At 41.0% G+C, this 20601-nt stretch overlaps 1 protein-coding gene across 2 annotated transcripts in view; it reads right to left on the bottom strand.

The window, feature by feature from the left end:
- The window catches only part of DMXL1 (Dmx like 1), a 143557-nt gene extending 123227 nt beyond the window's left edge, over positions 1-20330 (bottom strand). The window contains exons 1-2 of one of the 2 annotated variants that reach the window (XM_048850824.2): positions 20006-20330; positions 1540-1665 (exon numbers count right to left, since the gene is read on the bottom strand). In XM_048850824.2, the coding sequence (XP_048706781.2) occupies positions 1540-1665; positions 20006-20092 (213 nt within the window). In that variant the 5' untranslated portion in view covers positions 20093-20330. The remainder of the gene's footprint in view (positions 1-1539; positions 1666-20005) is intronic. The other variant, XM_048850819.2, reaches the window with a different exon arrangement.
- Positions 20331-20601: the final 271 nt, after the last annotated feature.

Raw genomic sequence — 20601 nt, 5'->3', positions numbered from 1 at the left:
TCCCCATAGGTCCCTATGTTTTCTAAATTTCTTGTTTTTGTTGCTCCCCTGTAGATTCTCCAATTTGGACACATCTGTGTCTTATTCAACCCAAACAAGAAGAAAAAAAACAAAAACAAAAAAACCCCAACCCTTTTTCAATTTGCTGAAACTTGTGATTTTTTGTATTCAGTTCAACCCTAACATTTCCCCCCAGCTTTCTGGGGCTGAAAGTGAACTGAAGAGTCAATTATTTGCCCCATTCTACTTGCAGCACACCATTTTCACTGCTGGAAATTAAATGGAGTCAGAATCAGGTATTGTGTAATTTGTTCATTTACGTAACACCTGTTATTCTTAAAATCAAGACAGACCTAGCCACACAGAAGTAACTCTGGAAACCCCCAGATCAGTTGCAGCAAAGCTTCTCACTGCTTCCCACCCTTATCTACAGCCACCCTCCAACAGATCTTTCTGAGGCTACCCTATCAGCTTCCAATCAAAAGGCAGCACCAGATTAGTCACCTGCTGTATCTTGGCCTATCATTGCTTAGCAGATTCATCACTTGATATAGTACCACATCAGTGAGCAATTAATCCACATTAGAACTTTCCACTTGTGCACATTATTTTCTTGGAAATGTTAGTGTTCAATGGCTATGTAGTTATAACTTTCTAGGTTGGACTAGTTAATTTTTACATATTTTGATTTAAATGACTGACACATGCAGAACATTTAAGCCAAGTGAACTTAAGTTATGTTGCGTAGCAAGACATCAAGACCATCCATGAATGACAATTTCAAGAATGTAATTTGTTTCTTTTTTTCATACAAGTATCTTGTTATTGCGGAAGCATTCAAAAGCTCTAGATAAGATCAGGGCCTTCTTGCACTAAGTGCTGTTCAAACACAGCAGACATGGTCTCTGCCCTAAATAGCGCTTTATAACAGAGGTAAAATGCAGCAGGTGAGAAGAAAAGGAAGAGAGGATAAGGATAACAGTAAGATCATCCAATTATACAGACTAGTAGGTTCAGAATACATTTTCTTCTATTTAATGTGAGTAAATAACGAGCAGTCTCCTTTTACCAGCCTGTCAACGCTCTACTGGCAATACAAATCTGCATGTTGCTTATGCACCTTACCGTCATATTCACATACTTACTAACATGAAGTCAGAATATATATATGACAGGACCTTCACCAATACTCAACCTCCTCAACTCGTTTGTCAGATTTTCACCATCTCCTCTGTACCTTCTTACATGCAACTGCCTATGCATTGTACGACCTTCCTGAGCTCATTTGCAAGGTCCCTCTCCGAGTATGCCATTAATTCTTTATTTGAGAGGCACTTCTGCTATGCGGCCGACAGTGAATTAAGTTAATTTATATACAAGTTAAGTTTTGCCTATTGTTATTCCCTTGACCTCTGTCTACTTGTTTGTGATTAAATTGTGAGCTTCATAACTACCTGGAAAGCACTATTATGTGGTGATCCCTCCCATAAATTAACACTACAACATGGTCTGTGCATTATTAGTAACATTACCACATACCTTCCCTTGCTGCATTGAGCAGTCCACACATCCCACTTGAATATTCCCATGTTTCGCTCCAGGGATTATTTGTAATCTTTCAAAATCAGTCCCCAATATAACGATATCACATCCTGATGCATAAGCCTGTAAAAAGAAACAAAACAAGAGTTACAGTAATTCTACAACTACTTAATACCACCACCTCTAGATACTATATGAAGATAAATCAGTGAAGTACAGATATCCCTTTTGATGCACTTCTTTATAGAAGCTATCCTTGGTTCATCATCATTCATGTATACCAGTGGTCACCAAACAGTAGATCACGATCGACTGGTTGATCCTGGAACCTCTGCCAGTCGATCGCGATCTCTAGGTGCTAAAAGTCTGGCAACGCAGCGGGTCTAAGGCAGCCTGCCCTGGTCCCAGAAGCAGCTGGCACCATGTCTCTGTGACCGGGAAGGGGTGGGGGTCAGGCTGCTTCCGCACGCTGCCCCCACCCTCCAGTGCCAACTCCACACCTACCCCACGGGGACAGCGCTTGCAAGTGCAGGCAGCACATGAAGACCTGCTGCCCCCCTCCGGGGCTGCAAGCGCTGTTCCCGCAGCTCCCACGGGGTTGGTGCTGCGGGGACAGGGGCAGCAGCAGTGCATGGAGTCGCCTGCCCCCCGCCCCTCCAGGGGCTGCAGAGACATGCCAGCCGCTTCCAGGTGCGGCGAGGGGCCGGGGCCTTAGCCTTAGCCCCATTGCACTCCCAACCGGGAGCTGCCTGTAGTAAGCGCCTCCTGGCTGGAGCCTTCACCATGCACCTCCTCCTGCACTCCAACCCCCTGCCCCAGCCCTGAGCCCACACCCGAGCTCCCTCCCAGAGCTTGCACCCCTCACTCCCTCCTTCACCTCAATCCTCTGCCCCATCCCACACTCTGAACCCCTCGGCCCCAATCCAGAGCCTGCACCACCTCCCGCACCCCAACCCCATGCCTAGTGAAAGTGAGTGAGGGTGGGGGAGAGCAAGTGACAGAGGGAAGGGGGAAATGGAGTGAGCAGGCGGAGCCTCAGAGAAGGGGTGGGGTAGATAGATCCTGGGTTGATCTTAAATTCAAAAAGTGATCTTGTGCATAAAAAGGTTGGAGACCACTGATGTAGACTATTGACCTATGACTCCATCATATCTTTTTAACACTACTACAGGGGTATAATTTTGATAAGTTTGAATTGCCATTAGCTTGAAACATGCTAGGGGCAAACAGAAGGATACACATAATTGGGCTATTAGGTTTTGCTATCCTAGAAAGGCCTGTTTTATTAGTAAGAGGCCTAGTGTGATGAGCTTATGTCAAGGATTCATTTCAGGTGAATCAAACAACATTATGAGGTCATGGTAGCAACTCTCATTCAAGTTTATAGCTCACTTTCTATTAAAATTCTGATTTTGCCATAATTACTGCAGTAGACTTCTCAACAAGTCTGCTTTTCATCTTGAATTTCCCTATGTACTATCCCATGTCTTCCCCATCCCCCACAAAATAAATAAATCTGAAGTCAGATAATATATAGACAGTCAAAGTTGAAAGGCCCTTTTGATTTTTGAAATAAGATCTATTTGTAATGTTCTCAGACTACTGAAGGTAGAAATTGTCAGGTCATTTTACTGGCCCCTAAAAGAACCTGTAACTTGACTATGTTTTGGAAAATTTTAATTTTCAGTTATTCCCTGGGAACACTGGGACCTCTAAGATCATCAGAAGTTAGGCAGAAATTAGTTCTACTGGCATAAAGATCTGCTGGCTGATTTGAATCAAGCATGAACATATGTTGTCATTCTATCTAATCACAGTACAATGTGCCTTGACAGAAATAAAATGCAACAGTCCACAACAATTTCACATAGTGTTTGTAAATACTCCTCAAAATCTAGAAGTTGGAAAACTTAGTTAAGGTTGTATAAACTATTAACTCTGATTCTAGGTGAATACTCATCCTAGGTTTGCTTGCCATCCTGTTTATTCACCAATAATCCCTCTATATTCAACCACTATGCCCCTTTCACATTTCTCGTAATATGACATGCTTGATTTTGGTGAAGAGAACTGGAGTTATGGAGATGACTTTAGTATGGAAGTTTCATGATCATCATCAATTCATGCTGGATATAACCACCACAGAATCCCATTTATCTGATCTAACTGGGACCAGGACCAGAACAGTAATAAAAAAAAAAATCAGATAATCTGGAGAATGGGAAAGTATGAGGCTGCAGTGCTATCTAGCAGCCACAGGAGAGACCGCCTGCTTCTGGACTTATGTACGCTGGTTGTTCAGTTAATACGGAGAGCAAGATAATGGAGGGTCGGATATACAGGGTTCTACTCTACTGTTTTATAGATACAACTTTACAAAGCTCCTCCTCTTAGTCCCATATTATAGGTACTCTCATGAGCAATGTCCTTTCTCCACTTCAACTGCATATGACACGAAGCAACATGACCCTGATTTCTTATCCTTTCTGCGAACTGTAGATGCACCACTGTCTTACCACTATGCTCCCACATTCCTTAGCTTATTAGGCTTGTTGATTAATCACAGCTAACTCATGCAATTAACTCCAAAAAATTAATCGTGATTAATCACAGTTTAATCGCACTGTTAAACAGTAAAATACCAACTGAAATTTAATATTTTGGATGTTTTTCTACATTTTCATATATATTGTATTCTGTGTTGTAATTGAAATCAAAGTATATATTTTTATTACAAATATTTGCATTGAAAAATGATAAAAGAAACAGTATTTTTCAATGCACCTCATACAAGCACTGTTTTGCAATCTTTGTCATGGAAGTGCAATTTACAAATGTAGATTTTTTTTTGGTTACATAACTGCAGTCAAACACAAAACACTGTAAAACTTAAAAGCCTACGAGTCCACTCAGTCCTACTTCTTGTTCAGCCAAATCACTAAGACAAAACAACTTTGCTTACATTTACAGGAGATAATGCTGCTGGATTCTTATTTATAATGTCACCCAGAAAGTGAGAACAGGCATTTGCCTGGCACTTTTGTAGCCAGCATTCCAAGGTATTTACGTGCCAGATATTCTAAACATTTGTATGCCCCTTCATGCTTCGGGCACCATTCCAAAGGACATGCTCCATGCTGATGCTTGTTAAAAAAATAAAGCATGAATTAAATTTGTGACTGAACTCCTCGGGGGAGAATCGTAGGACCCCTGCTCTGTTTTACCCACATTCTGCCATATATTTCATGTGATAGCAGTCTCGGATGATGATCCAGCACGTTTTTCATTTTAAGAACACTTTCACTGCAGATTTGACAAAATTCAAAGAAGGTACCAATGTGAGATTTCTAAAGATAGCTACAGCACTTGACCCAAGATTTAAGAATCTGAAGTGCCTTCCAAAATCTGAGACAGACGAGGTGTGGAACATGCTTTCAGAAGTCTTAGAAGAGCAACACTCTGATGAGGAAACTACAGAACCCAAATCACCAAAAAAGAAAATCAACCTTCAGCTAGTAGCATCTGACTCTGAAAATGAACATACGTCGGATCCACACTACTTTGGATTGTTATAGAGCAGAACCTGTCATCAGCATGGACTGGACGCACATCCCATGGAATGGTGGTTGAAGCATGACGAGACATATGAATCTTTAGTGCATCTGGCACAAATATCTTGCGACTCCAGCTACAATAGTGCCGTGAGAACACATGTTCTCATTTTCAGACAACACTGTAAACAAGAAGCGGGCAGCATTATCTCCTGCAAATGTAAACAAACTTGTTTGTCAGCGATTGGACTGAGTGGACTTGCACGCTCTAAAATTTTACCTTGTTTTATTTTTGAATAAATCCAGGGTTTTTGTACATAATTCTACATTTGTAAGTTCAACTTTCATGATAAAGAGATTGCACTATAGTACTTGTATTAGGTGAACTGAAAAACACTATTCTTTTGCTTTTTTTTAAACAGTGCAAATACTTGTAATCAAAAATATAAAGTGAGCACTGTACACTTTGTATTCGGTGTTGAAACTGAAATCAATATTTGAAAAAACGTAGAAAACATCCAAAAAATTTAAATAAATGGTATTATTAACAGTGCAATTAATCATGATTACTTTTTTTTTTTAATCACTGGACAGCCCTAATTATTATTGAGAATCAAATATAATGTTTAAGTGCATCTTTAGAATAGCGTTCAGTGTAAGACCGAGGTCAATGTACTTTCTCTGCCATTCAAAATTTACACTGATTGGCACATACCACACATTTGAAGCTTTCTGCTAGCCTCACAGTAGGAGTAAGCCCTATATTGGCATGAATGCGTCTAGCCAAAGATGGCCGATCCCAAAGAATTAGTGGCTGACGAAGCCTTCAGAAAGCTGTTGCCAATTAACATACAGAGAAAAATCTTCAGCTTGTCAGCTCTTGGAAGACCCTACTATTTGGTTGTTGTACAGAGAAGCTGATGGGGCAGTATTCATACCCAAGAGTCTGACTAACCACAAAGCTGACGGTGCCAAATGTGTAGGCAGGAGTACTCTGGTCTTTGGCCCCTTGACTAACAGACACATACAGGGGAGCTCTGCTGGTGACAGGCCTCTGATGTTCCTTTACTATTGCTGTCTCAGTTTGACAAGACCTGTTTTGAGGAGCTATGGTTATGCAGTAGTCTGGTTGATTGGCAGTACTCGTCACCTGCCCCAAGAGGGTTATCTGTAGCACTGAACTACTCTGCACTCACCAACATTTATCTGAAAGCAGGGAGTGCGATGCTGATCTAGTCAAGTGAAAGCTGCAGTGGAGTGCTGTATGTACTTTCTAAAAGCGCTGACTAATGCAGTGCTGACAGTAACATGAGGTGGCTTAAACTTGCCTCCCCTTAGAATATTGCTCAGCATAAAAGATTACTTCCAATGCTGCTCCTTGTTAACAGGTTGAAATGAACACCTGAAAGGAGAGACTAGAGCACATTTAAGAGGAATTTGTCCCAGACAAGCAGAAATAATCTTCTACGCACTTTTGGAAGAACACTGCTCAGAAGCATCTTCTGCCTCATGCTTTGTTTTGTCTTCCCACATCAATCTGACTGGATGACATTCCTGTACCTCAAAAGAGCCAAATTAAAAGAGAAATCATAGCACCAGAAGTGACAAAAACTTGAGGGACTTTAGAACAAGTCTAAGGCTCCTGGAAGCAAAACAACCCTATCTCCCGATGAACAGACCCTACTCATGTGCCAGTAACCCATAGGTCTTGTCTGTCTCAAGAACTGCAGTAAAAGAATGAAGATCCACGTTTGGTTACGTAGATGTGACAAAGAGCATACTTTAAGACATCTAATAGACTAACAGATAGTTCTGAGCAAAGCAGTTCTGTACTTTAACCGTAAGAATGTACAAAAAAGGAATGCAAAGAACATTTCGGCTGATTTATATTTATGCTGGTTGCTTGCCTCAGACTTAATTTTTTCGGATATGTTTAGCCACCATTCAGAATGAGGGTGAAAAAAATAAGTTTTGCCCATCTAAAACATTTCTCAACCAAATGGATGTCAGAAGCTCTATTGCCTTTGTGCTTTGGAACAGGGACTTGAAGTTTGCCCTGGTGTCAGGGATGTGCCTTTTTTCCATTGCTGTGAAAATGCACCTAAAGTTGCTCTCGATGCTCCTCTTTCTAGCACCCATTGGCCAGCAGGAGTTGACATCTCAATAGTAAATAAGCAATGATAGGTAATGCAGGCATAAGCCATGAACAGCCTTTGAAGTGAAAACAAGTAACTTATGTTTGGTGTGAGAGAGAAGGGGAAGCCAGTGGAAAGATGAAAAAAAAGGGGGGCTCATATGTGATAGGCTAGGAAAATGATCTTTGCAGCAGCATTCCGAATGGATAAACTATTCTCCAACTAAACATTTTCAAACTTGGTTGAAAACTTTTTACATGAGTGGTGAGAAAAGAAAAATTCCCCCCATTTTTAAAAAACACTCACCTAGGAGTGATCTTGTTCAGACCTCCATCTTTGGAAGATCACTGATACGAAAAATAAGCAAAGAAGGTAAGTGCCTGTGGTGACCGTGGGGATGGGAAGCAGAAGGGGGATGATTGTGTGTAAAAACAGTGAGTGTGTGCATTAGGACGGTAAGGGAAATTGTTGTACAAGTGGAACTGCAGCAGGCTCTATTACCACCTATCCACTGTTGCATCTTACTGCTTCATCCTTTTCCACTCTGCCAAATACGGCAATATAGTGGGAGATGGAGAGTGGCTTCTTTGACAAGTGTATATGGAACAAGGTCTGAAGACATGCTGAAGCATGGTAGACTTACCAAATCCCTCCATAAAGCAGCTATTATACCTTCCTTTTAAGTCCCTTTTCAACACATACCTCTAAAATGACAAACCCTCTCCTGGGGGTTGTAATCCTTTAACAAGTGAAACAATACCAGCTTTAACATGTGGATGCTGGGTGATGTTAGCAGCCTGTGATATACAGGATGTTAGACTAGATGATTTAGTGCTCCCTTCTGGCCTTTAACTCTGAGTACTACAGTAAAGTACCACTTGATGATGGTTAGCTGTCAAAGACCGGAATGTGGGCACTTATGCCTAGTAGTAAGAGCAGGAACTGGTAGTCTGAAATTGGAGCTGAGTGTCAGAGCTAGGTTACCTGGAGTGAGGAATTCCAGGGGCCAAGGCTATCGTGACCCTGGATGAATGCTTTGAGCAATCAGCACTCTGCTTCTTTTGTTGGTCTTAAGAGCAAGTCTGCTGATCCTCTGAGCCAACTGGGCAGTTTAGCCAATCAGGTGGCCCAACTGGGGCCCAGGTTTGCTTGTTAGACTTCTTGGCGGTGGGAGGGGTGTTAAGCTAGCAGGTAAGAAGGCTAGCTGCAGGACCTTGCTGCTGACACTAGCAGGTGGCCTGAAGAGACTTTAGTATCTCTAGTCTACTTATAATTTACAAATAGATACGTAATAAGTATGCATAACTTCACATTCCTTTTATTGCAACTTTTCTCCCTTTCCTTCTCTTCTAGACCCACAACTTGACTCAGTCTTGATAGAAGCTCTTAATGGCAGGACTGTACATCTGTACAATACCCACCACAAAGCCTCAATCCTGATTGTGTTATGCTATCACACAAAGGCCCCCAAACAAAAACAACTAGATCCCGGATACATTTTTCTGGGGTTATAATAATAATAATTATCACAGTGAAGTGATGGGGTAATTTGTAAATCACAGATTACAAATAAGCATAAAGTTTTCATACAGTTTTCCAAAGAGGAAGCAACTATGTCAGCATATATATATGGAATGTAATCTAGAAATATTACTCAGACTTTACGAGCAGAAGTGACCATCATGATCATATAGTCTGACCTCCTGCACATCGTAAGCCACAGAACCTTGCCCACCTACTCCTGTTATAGACCCCTAATGTTTGGCTGAGTTATTGAAATCCTCAAATCACAATTTGAAGACTCCAAGTTACAGAGAATCTATCATTTATTCTAGTCTAAACCCATACCCCATGCTACAGAGGAAGGTGAAAAAAGCCCAGGGTCTCTGCCAATCTGATCTGGGGAAAAATTCCTTTCTAACCCCAAATATGATAAATTAGACCTTGAATATGTCAGCAAGACCCACCAGCCACACACCTGGGAAAGAATTCTCTGTAGTAACTCAGACCCCTCTCTATCTAGTGTTCCATCTCTGGCCATTGGGGATATTCACTACTAGCAGTTGCAGAGGGACCACATGCCACTGTGGTCAGTCTCATCCTACCATCCCCTCCATAAACTTATCAAGTTCAGTCTTGAAGCCAAGTAGGTTTTTGCCCCTTGGAAGGCTATTCCAGAAATTGACTCCTCTGATGATTAGAAACATTGATCTAATTACAAGCCTAAACTTGTTGATAGCCAATTTATACTACTTGTTCTTATGTCAACGCTGGCCCTTATCTTTTAAACTCCTCCTCTCCCTCCCTGGTATTTATCCCTCTGATGTATTTATAGAAAGCAATCATATCTCCCCTCAGCCTTCATTTTGTTAGGCTAAACAAGCCGAGCTCTGAGTCTCCTCTCATAAGGCAGGTTTTCTGCACCTATTCCAGTTTGAATTGATTGTTCTTAAACATGTGAGACCAGAACAGCGCAAAGCATTCCAGATGAGTTCTCACCAGTGCCTTGTATAATGGTATTAACACTGCCCTATCTCTACTGGAAATATCTCGCTTGATGCATCCTAGGATTCCATTAGCTTTTTTCACAGCCATATCACATTTATAGCTCACAGTCCTCTTGCAACTAACCAATACACCCAGGTCTTTCTCCTCCTGTCGCTAAGTTCTTAGCTTATAGCAAAACTTCTTGTTGTTAGTCCCTAAATGCATGACCTCACATTTTGCACTATTAAATTTCATCCCATTTCTATTACTACAGTTTTCAAGGTCGTCCAGAAATTCTTGTAGAATATTTCGGTCCTCCTCCATATGGACAACACCTCCCAACTTTGTCATCCACAAGTTTTATTAGCACACTTCCACTTTTTGTGCCAAGGTCATTAATGAAAATGTTAACTAAGATTGGTCTTAAGACCGATCCCTGAGAACCTTCACTAGCAACCTCAGTCCAGCCTGACAGATCACCTTTCAGTATGACCCAGTGTAGCCTCGCTTTAACCAATTCCTTACCTACCTTTCAATTCTCATATTAATCCTAATCTTCTCCAATTTAATTAATAATTTCTCGTAGGGAATAGTATAAAATGGTTTTCTGAAACCCAGATAGATTGGATCTAAAAAAATCAGTTATCCTCTCAAAGATGATCAGGTTGGTCTGGCACAATCTACCTTTTGTAAAGCCATGTTCTATTTTATCCCAATTACCGTTCAGCTCTATATCCTTAATTACTTTCTCTTTCAAAATTTGTTCCAAAAGCTTGCATACAATTGAGGTCAAACTCACTGGCCTGTAGTTTCACGGATCACTTTTTTTCCTTTTCTTAAAAAGAACTATTGTAGCAATTCTCCAGTCATAGGATGTGACCCCCGAGTTTACAGATCATTAAAAATTGCTACTATTAGGCTTGCAATTTCATGTGCTATTTCCTTTAATATTCTTGGATGGTGATTATCCAAGCCCCCAAATTTGATCTCAGTAAGCTGTTTCAGTTTAGCTTCAACATCCTTATTTTCATTAGCCCCTCTGCCACCACCCGTAAGCTCAGTACCCTTATTAAAAACTCAGTACCCTTATTAAAAACTGATCCAAAGTATTTGTTTAGGTGTTCAGCCATGCCTAGATCATTGTTTATCTCCCCCCACCCCCAGTGCTTAGCAGTCCCACTTCTTCTTTCCTTGTTTTCTAAAAGACTATAGAACCTTTTAGTATTGATTTTAACTTCCTTTGCAAGGTCCAACTCTGCTTGGGTTTTGGCAGTTCTCATTTTCTGACTTTCAAGAGGTTTTTTTCCTTGCTGATCCATTCCATCTTTCATTCCCTGTAGGCACTCTCTTAATGACCTGTCTGAGATGCTTGGTCATCCAGTGTGGTCTGCAACTCTTCCCTACAAATTTTATCCACTTGCTTGGGATGCAGGCTTCACATAGCTTCTGCATCTTTGATTTAAACCAATTCCAAGCCTCCTCCACATTCAGATCCTTGAGTTCTTCAGTCCTGTCCACTTCCCTAATTCCCTTATTTTTTTAAAGTTTGCTCTTTTGAAATCAAGGACCCCCTAATTGCAGACCTATTTTTGTTTATCCTTCCATTTAGTTTAAATTGAATTAGTGCATGATCATTCAAAACAAGGCTGTCCCCTATAACCAATTCTTCTATGAAGTCCTCTCTACTCAACGATACTAGATCTAAAATGCTATTCACCTCTTGTTGGTTCAGCTATCCCATCCAGGAAAATCTGGGCCCTACTATTATTAGTAGCACTTGTCCTCCAATCTATATCTGGGAAGTTAAAGTCTCCCATAACCAAACAATTCCCAGTAGTATTTATTTAATTAAAAATGTTGAAGAGCTGTCTATCCATATCCAAGTTGGATCCTGGGGCTCTGTAGCATACCCCAAGCACTATCCCAGGGGAGCCTGTGGTAGCTTTCTTCCCCAAAGTGATGTTGACCCAGACTCTGTCTTATCCATTCCATCACTTCTAATTTCTTTACAGTCTACCTCATCATTAACATACAATGCTACTTCACCACCTTTACCTTCATTTCTGTCTCTCCTGAACAGAACATACTGTTCAATACATGTAGCCTAGTCATAACTACTACTACACCATATTTCTGTTATCCCTGTATCATCTGGTTTTACTTCCTGCATGAGTAGATCTAGTTCCTCCATTTTGTTGTCCAGGCTCCTTTCATTGGCCTATTGACATCTTAGTTGTTTCTGCCTGGCTTTCCCCAGATTCCTAACTGGATTAGGTACAGTCATTGTACTCTCAATGCCAATGCCAATGATGCCATCTTTCCTCTTGATGTCCATTCTCCTACCCTCTGCTGTTCCTTTCTCCATTGCTGTATCCTCTCTTTCTTGATTATGCTCCTGCTCAGTATTAGGATCAGGTGTAAAGAGTACATGAGCATCTCCCTACCATCATCTCCCCCAAATTCCTAGTTTAAAGCCTTTTTTAAATCAAGTATGACATCCTCCATCCCAAAAGTCTATTTCCCTCCCTACTCAAGAGGAATCCATCCCACGAGAACAGTCTTCTGTCCGTGAATGCCTCCCAATGGTCAAACATCCCACAACAAAATGGAGGCTAAGTGGTGCTGCCCGAGTCATCTTCTGATCATCATAATCTTGTCTCACTTATGGACAGGCAGAATTCCACTGAAGATCACCTTAACCTCTATTTTGTTAAGCGTCTTCCCCAGCATGGTCCAGTCTACCTTAATGCGTTCTAGTGAAAATCTAGTAGTATCATTTGTTCCCACATGAAGGATAATGAGTGGATTCTTTCCTGCTCCCATTGGGATCGTCTTCAGCCTCAGGTCCACATCCCGTATCTTAGCTCCTAGCAGAAAGCACACTCTTCTGTTCTACATATCAGCTCTGGTGACAGGTCTGTCTGTTGGTAGCCAATCACGTAGCCCTGCTTCTTCCTGGTGTTGGTTTGATTCTCCGGCCCTCCTTCTGGCTGCAAGTCCTCATCTTCTGTTCTCTGTATTCTTGAGACTTACTTTAGTATTCTCGTAAATACAACGATCTCCCAAACACTCACTTTTTATGCACCCAACTTTACCTGCATTTGTGAATTAGTTCCTCAACTGGATCATTCAGTTCATACCTTGTCACATTTTTGTACTTATGGGTCTGCAACTGATTGTTTTCATAAAAGATAACTTTTGTATCCAAGAACAGGAGTCACCGGTTGTTGATAGTTTCTCCTCAACTTCCATGCCAAGAACTGAGTTCAGGGCTCACCATTTCACATACCATAGCCAATAACTTCATAAACATCTGAAATACTATAAAGAATGCAGTTCCGTACAATCTTTTGCCAGTATAACGTGTCTGAACAAGCAGGACTATCCCAGTAAGGTTCTTCTAGTATAAACTAGGTCTAAGTGTTAGCGATGTCTCTGTAGTGGAAAGAGAACCTTTAACTGTAGTTTTGGCAGGTGTAAAGCCTTTCAATTCACCTTTAAAGACTAAAATGTCCCAGGTTATTTGTGGAGTAGTCTGTTCAATGAAACAAGCAGATATTGTTGATATTATCATGCTCCTGGTATGTTTGTTAAACAATGTTTTTAAAACCAATGAACAAAAGCAAACAGGGTAAAACCAGTCAGAACTATGGAAACAAGGATTTTACTAGCTGATGCCTTGCCACCACATATCTGGATTTAGAAAATTATACATCTTTCTGTGCACCTAAGACTGAAAAAAATGAATTTGCATCTGGTATTGGATTTTCACCTCCTTTCTATTTGCTTCTTATCCAACTTCCAGCTATTTTATCCCTGCATCCTAAATTTCTTGAGAGAGGATTAGCAAATGTTTTCCTTTGAAGATAACACTAAGGCAATTTTACAGAACTGTTATCAGAAGCTATTACAGCCAATAATTTAACTGCTACAAAATTCTTTTTTTTTTCTTTAAAGTGGAAACTTTACCTAAGTAACTCCTTAAACATAAGAAAATAAATCTTCTATTGGTGCATTCACATATCTGTAAGAGGGGAGAATTATGTGCAGGAAATTTTTTTTTAAGATTATAACCCTGAACTTGCACATAAAAAATTTAATCTACTGAAGCAATAAATTTCTTATGCTAAATCAGGAAATATGGTGCATAAAATAAAAGGCCCCTTTCCTGCACATGTATGGGACTGACGAGTAACTTTGTGTGACAAGCAACGAGTTAGGCAGGTTATTCCCAAGAGACTCTCAACAGAAACTTTATGCCAAGCCAAACCATTGTATCTATGCTATCTTTTATAAAAAGAGTTTTTACAAGTATTTTTTACATGCATGTAAAATAAAACTGCCTTAATTACCAGACTACAACTATACTGTACATATCTTTGAGGAGGATTCTCCTCCCTACACACACACCCCTTTTTTTTTCCCAAAAGAAACCCCGAAGTGTACTGAAAAGGTATTGCAGGTAAAAGTGTAAAGATTTTAAAATATACTGTACTTGAACTAGGAACAAAGCTTTATACCAGAATTCCCCTATTGATTGCGCTTTCAAACGGCATGAAGTACCTATTTTTGTTGGGCTGAACAAAATTAACCTTAAAAATTGTCTCTTGTCCTGCACCACAGATGAGTCCAAGTGTGGAAGAAAGTTTAAAAATTTCCCTGTCCTACAATTACAAAAACATAAAAAAGATAATATTAATGTTCCAAAGCTCAGTCATGATGAAGAACTATTGGACAGATTTCAGGCAAGGCTATTTATTAAATGGTTCTCCTCAACCATATGGTAATTACGTGTACATTTTTTATTTTATGTTTTTCTGCTCACACCCAATGTCAGGCAAGAAAGTAAACATTTACCTTGCAGTATTTATTACCTCTCTTTTTCTAGTGATAAAAAAATATTTCATGAGATTGTATTAATTGCTGCAGTATACTGTTTCCTCCAAAATGTATTACATTTTAAACCTGACATCTTAACTTTAATAAACAAGTTTGTAAAAATATATCTTTGAAAGAAATGACTAAATAAATGGAGCCACACCAACAATATTTTCTTTAAGTGACCATTCCAATAATTAAGAGAAAACATAATGGAAGAGAAGTTTCTTCTCCAGTAAAGTACCAGCATTAGAGTAGAGAAATATATAATATGCATATTACCAAGTCATCTGCTCTTTATACTTCCCTGAAATTTCGTAATGACCATTAGAACTTCCGAAGTTCCTCCAAACTCTAGTTTAAACTATTTTTATACATTGTAGAGTCAACAACTGTAAACTCACTACACAAAAGTAGGAGTTAGCACAGTATAAATATTTTTAAAGGACTGTAAGAGTCATGAAAGCAGAAATAAGTAAACAAACATCTGCAAAGCCATTCAACAAAGACAGTGGTGACTGTATTGATTACACAATTTGAGGCAACACCTTGAACAATGCTTCAGATATTAAAGTAGCATCCACAACAAGTGTGGGAGGTAATACGTAAACTTACCGGTCAAGTTGCTTTAAACTGTAGATGTGAGAAAAAGCCAAGTAGGTAGCATTTCGGTGAAGTGCCTTACTTGTTGGCTTACATACTCGTGGGCTCTAAAACAGTAGCTCTCAAACTTTTTTACTGATGACCCCTTTCACAGAGCAAGCCACTGAATGTGATCCCCCCTTATAAATTAAAAACACTTTTTAATATATTTTACACTATTATAAATGCTGGAGGCAAAATGGGATTTGGGGTGGAGGCTGACAGCTCGTGACCCCCCTGTAATAACCTCGTGACCCCATGAGGGGTCCCAACCCCAAGTTTGAGAACTCCTGCTCTAAAACAACAGAGAATTAGTAGTAACAATGATAGTATATACTCTCTGTATTCTAGTACTCAATTCTCATCTTAAGTGTACCGAAGCTAAAAATAGCAAATATACATTAGGCTTCACAAGTTGTCTCCTTTCTTGCCACTTCCTTATTTTAGGTCAGTAACTTTTATAGCCTTCTTCCAAAATTCATGATAGAATTCTAGGCTGTAATGCAGTCTGGTCTCTCCAATGTCCACTGATATCCAGTCAATATACCAAGACTTTGGTCATTGACAGAAGACAACCAGGGGAAGATCACTGAAACAGACATCTTACCAACATAGCTCTCAGGTCTCCGCCGGATATGCCCATATCCACGTAGCATAGCATCCCTCAACTTGTCTTCAATTGGAGCAACCTTTATTAGATCCTTTACATCATTTTGTTTCCTATCACAGTCTCCAACCATCTCAACAGCTTCATTTGGACAACATACCCATTACTTTTCTAGTGGCTGGCCAACTCCCTGTTCTGTACATTACGATTGTATAAAACTGTGATTTGACCACTCTTAAAAAGATGCCAATAAAGTTATCATAAAGAACTTGGGTCAGCTCCTACCATTTGCACCGAGCAACTTTAGTACAATGCCAGTCATCATTCTGGAGGGCACCATTGTCAGTAACCACTGATTCTAGATATTTAAATTCTCTTTCTCCCCGTGATATCTTTTATGCTGAGTCCTCCTTCAGTTCTCAGAGTGAATGTTGGTATGATTAAAGTGAAGTCCAGCCTGCTCAAAACTATGTTGCCACTGTTCAAAGTTGGCTTACAGTCTTAATCTTCTGCATATATCACCAAGTCATCAGCAAACAGCATGTTCTAAGGTGCACATATTCTCACTTATCACATGCAAGACAACTGAAAAACAAAAGTGCTCAGAAATTCATGTTCAGTAGAACTTACTAGGTTTTGAATCACTAACACTATGCGGATACAAGTCGAGGAAGACTTGTATTGAGAACCCATGAACTAGAGTATAATCCATCAGGGGGGTCCAGGTGTTTGAGTCACAACTACAATATTGTTTCTGTACTGCTAGTATGAGGGAGGTCCAAACTTGAGGCTGACTAGAATTTATGCTTCTGTATTATCACCAAGGCCATTTTCCTGAAATCTCTTCTAAACAACATAGGTAGTCTTCTAGTTCTATTTTGACAGTTAACATGAAGATTTTTTTGGGGTAGAGTGGAAGGGTTAGAAGAACACTGTCTATGGACTAAACACAATTTGTACAAAAAAAAATAGCATTTGTGAGCTACTTCTATTTGCAGCCATTTTCATTTGGTTTTGCATGACATTTTAAAAACTTCCAGTGGTTAATTAAAAATTCAAGTAAAGCTTCATACCTCCCACACATTTAACTCTTCATTTCTAAGTGATCATGGTATAAGCACTAACTGGTAGTGACCTAACTAAGCATAGAAGAATGGCTACATTCCAACCCTTAAACATCAATTGAAAGATAAGACATTTCTTTGTAGAAAAGTAACTAGTGGGATCAACTCAACTCAGCTTATTTACAGTACCTTTTTTGTGCTTGTTCAAATAGGTGTGGAGAAATCTGATTAAGTTGTACATCATGAGAACCACCACAACATCCCCCCCCCCCAAAGTCAATGAAGGACATTTTTGTTCTCGGGGTTTGAGACTACTGGCTAAAAATTCCATTAGTAATATGCTTTCCTGCACACCACAAATATATAAAAGATTTAATGCACGTATAGGAATTTCTATGATTATATTTGTGTCAAAACTGCTCTTGTAAATAAAGGTCTCTCAAGGTAGTATTACTCAAAACAGTACTGTTTGGTATATTCCTCCCTCTCAAGAGAAAGCTACCACTTCCAGGTCATTATAGAGTTCTACACACTCTTCTAATCAGACAGGCTGCAATACTGGACAGAATTGCTCAGCAGTCATTCTATGGAAGTGATGCTGATAACCTGAAGTTTTAAAAAAGGAACCTAATGTTATTACAAGACAGATCTAAACTTTAGTATAATTAAAAGATAAGATAATTCTCTATTTGTCTCGCTTCTTTACTTTACACAATTAATGTCACTTTGCTGTAAAGGAAATTACACTGTTTTTCACGTACAGTTTCATGCTGCTTGTGAGTCACACACAGCACAATAGGTAGAGAAACATTTAAACAAATATGGAAATCTGAAAGTTGGATCCAAAAGCAGGTGTAGTACTGTAAGCTACTTTTAACTTTTTTTTCCCCCCAAATTGATTGAGCTGACTGTCTATAACAAAGCTTTATTCTGATTACTTCCTCTTTTGAGCAGCAACTTGCAGTTCTGAATCTGCAACTACTCAAGAAAATTCCTGTGATGACATGGAGCCCACATTACTTCAACAGAGGCCTCCCAGATGGAACTCCTTGCAGGATGATCACGGTGTCAGATAGTGAACAAGTATTTTGTTTTCCAATGTTGTCGTTGTTAAAAAACTCAGCAAAGGAGCACAGGAGTGTGCCGAGTATCCACAAACAAAGATTAAAAATGAGTCTAGCAATCGTTCTCCAACGAATTAGGCAGTAAGTTAAACTGGGTGCAAGACTGAAGATATCCCACAGTTTATAGCACTATCTTGGGTGCTGCTGCTCCAGAGCAAAACTGACAAATCTGCTAAATTCTACTTTGGGCCCCTTCTGATACACTGTGTACCAAGCAAAACTGACTAGGTTCCTGACAATTTCATCCAGACAAAGACTTAAGCACAACAACAATACCACAGCATCATTTCATGTGAAAAGATAGGAAAAGAATGAGGATAAGATACTCAGATGATGAGGCACCCCAAGAAAGAGGGAGCCAAACCAGGGAGAGAAGAGAAATAGAAGAGAATAGTTTACATTTAGACTGAAGATTGAGTCTTTTGAACTCCATAGTCTATTATGATGAGAATACTTATTCAAGTTTAAAGACAAACAAAACTCATATAAAACTATGACTCAACAAAGGGAGGGTAGAATAGTGGGCTTTGGAGAGTGAAAGGATAAAGAGAAAAATCCTTTTTATGAACAAAAATTAAAAACTGTACAGAAGCCTAATATGTACTTAAAGTGCTATGCAGTTACTTCCCAGCAGCAGGGTGCATGCAAACAGGAAGTTCAGAAATATTAGCTTTAACGTCAAGATTTTAGAACATAATTCAGAGTTACTATGCAGCAAAAAAAAAAAAAAAAAAAAGTGCCTTTCTGAACTTTAAATGTGCTAAAAATAGCTCTATCTTCAAGGGTTTTTTTTCTTTGCCACTCTCAAGGACCTCTAATATATCTCTTAGGGCAGGTCTACACTAATGCCTAAGTATCAAAGGGATAGCCGTGTTAGACTAATGCTTAAGTCAATCTAATTTACTCGCTCAGTGATGTGAAAAAGCCTCACGCGCACCCCCGAGTGATGCAAATTTAACACTGTCCACACTGGCTCTATGTCAGCGAGACACTCTCCCAAACAACACAGCTTCTACTTCTCGCCAAGATGGAGTAATTATGACCATGGGAGAGGGCTCTCCTGTCAGCATAACAAGTCTTCACCAGATGCACTACAGATATGCAACTGCACCGATGTAGCGCTGTAGTGCTCACTTGCCATTAGTGTCATCTACTCAAAATGAAATAAAACTCAACTGTTAGCTTATGTCAGTGTAAGGACTTTAAAATATTTTACTCATGTTTTCAAGGTGACATTTATGAAGTCTAACATGTAGATTCATTTTCTTAAGGCACAACAGACTTACCCTTGCAAACTGAAAAGACACTTGAAATTATGTTACATGTATTTTAACATGCCATTGCTCACATTTATATATATTTATTGCTTATAGCTTTTTCACGACAAGCATCATTAACCATGATCTTAAAAAGGGTGTGGATACTTCTCCCCCCAATACGAGTTCTGAACAGGTGTACTACAGGCCTTAAACTGTGTATTGTGTCATCCTGCGTGTGTACGTGGACAGTGCCTAGCACACCGTGGGTGTGCGCTACTGTACGATAATATTAACAGCCGCAACAGAAGCGCAAGAAATGAAGCGTCCCTACTCATCACACTTTCGCAGCACTTTGATCTCATCAGCTGCGCTGCGCTGCTCCCCCGCCTCTCGTGTCATGTGTCCCCCGTGCACCTGAACCAGCCCATGCCAATCCCACCCCTCCCGGACGCATCCAGCTAGCGACCTGGTTCCCGGCTAGTTCAGGCCACCCTGTGTGGGTGCAGGACGGACGGGGCCGGGAGAAGAGGAGTCTCGTCCCCAGCGGGAGGACAGGACGGAGCGAGTGGGAAGCGGGGGCCCTTGGGCCCGGGGGGGGGGGGGGGGCGGTCAGCACCCGGGAGTAGCCCTGGGCCCGCGGGGGGCTGCCCGGCAGACTGCAGAGGCCCCGCCAGCGGGTGGCTCGGGACAGCTGGGCAGCCCGGCCCGGGACTCACCGTGAGCGGCTGCTCGTGGAGGTTCCCCACGGAGAAGCAGTTGTCCCCGGGGTTCACGGCGCCGGTCAGCACCTGGTGCAGATTCATGGCGCAGAGAACGCGGGGCCCGGCTGGCCTCACTGCAGGCGTCCGGGCGCCAGGCTCACGGTCCGGCCGCCGGGGCGGCAGCGAAGGGTCCACAGCCGCTCGGCCGCTCTCTGTCCTGCAAGCGGCGAAGGCGGTGGCACATAGCTCGGGGCGGGGCCTCACAACCCCGCCTCCCCGCAGGGCGGGTCACAAACGCAGCCCCCCTTCCACCGTGCTCACCGCCTCCGCCGGCACCAGCGGAACAGAACAAAAACGAAATATCGCGAGACTCTGCTCCATGTGACGTCATAGGCTTTCCTGTAGCGGCGAGTGTGCCAGCCCTACCCAGAGACTGGATGTGCGGCGGAAGGTGTTCTCTGCGCGTGCGTGGAAGTAAACTTACGGAGAAAGGAACGTCGGGGGAGGCTGGTTGCCCAGGGAAGTATGTATGGGGTGTGTACGCATGCTCACTAGAGATTTTGATGCTGCTGTCGCTGTTCCGCCAGAGCTGCGAGTGCGCACCCGAGGGC

The sequence above is a fragment of the Caretta caretta genome, chromosome 5 (genome assembly GCF_965140235.1).
Source record: "Caretta caretta isolate rCarCar2 chromosome 5, rCarCar1.hap1, whole genome shotgun sequence".
NCBI classification, from domain to species: domain Eukaryota; kingdom Metazoa; phylum Chordata; order Testudines; family Cheloniidae; genus Caretta; species Caretta caretta.
The sequence above is the reverse complement of the archived record's forward strand: the minus strand, read 5'-3'. Positions and strand labels throughout refer to the sequence as shown.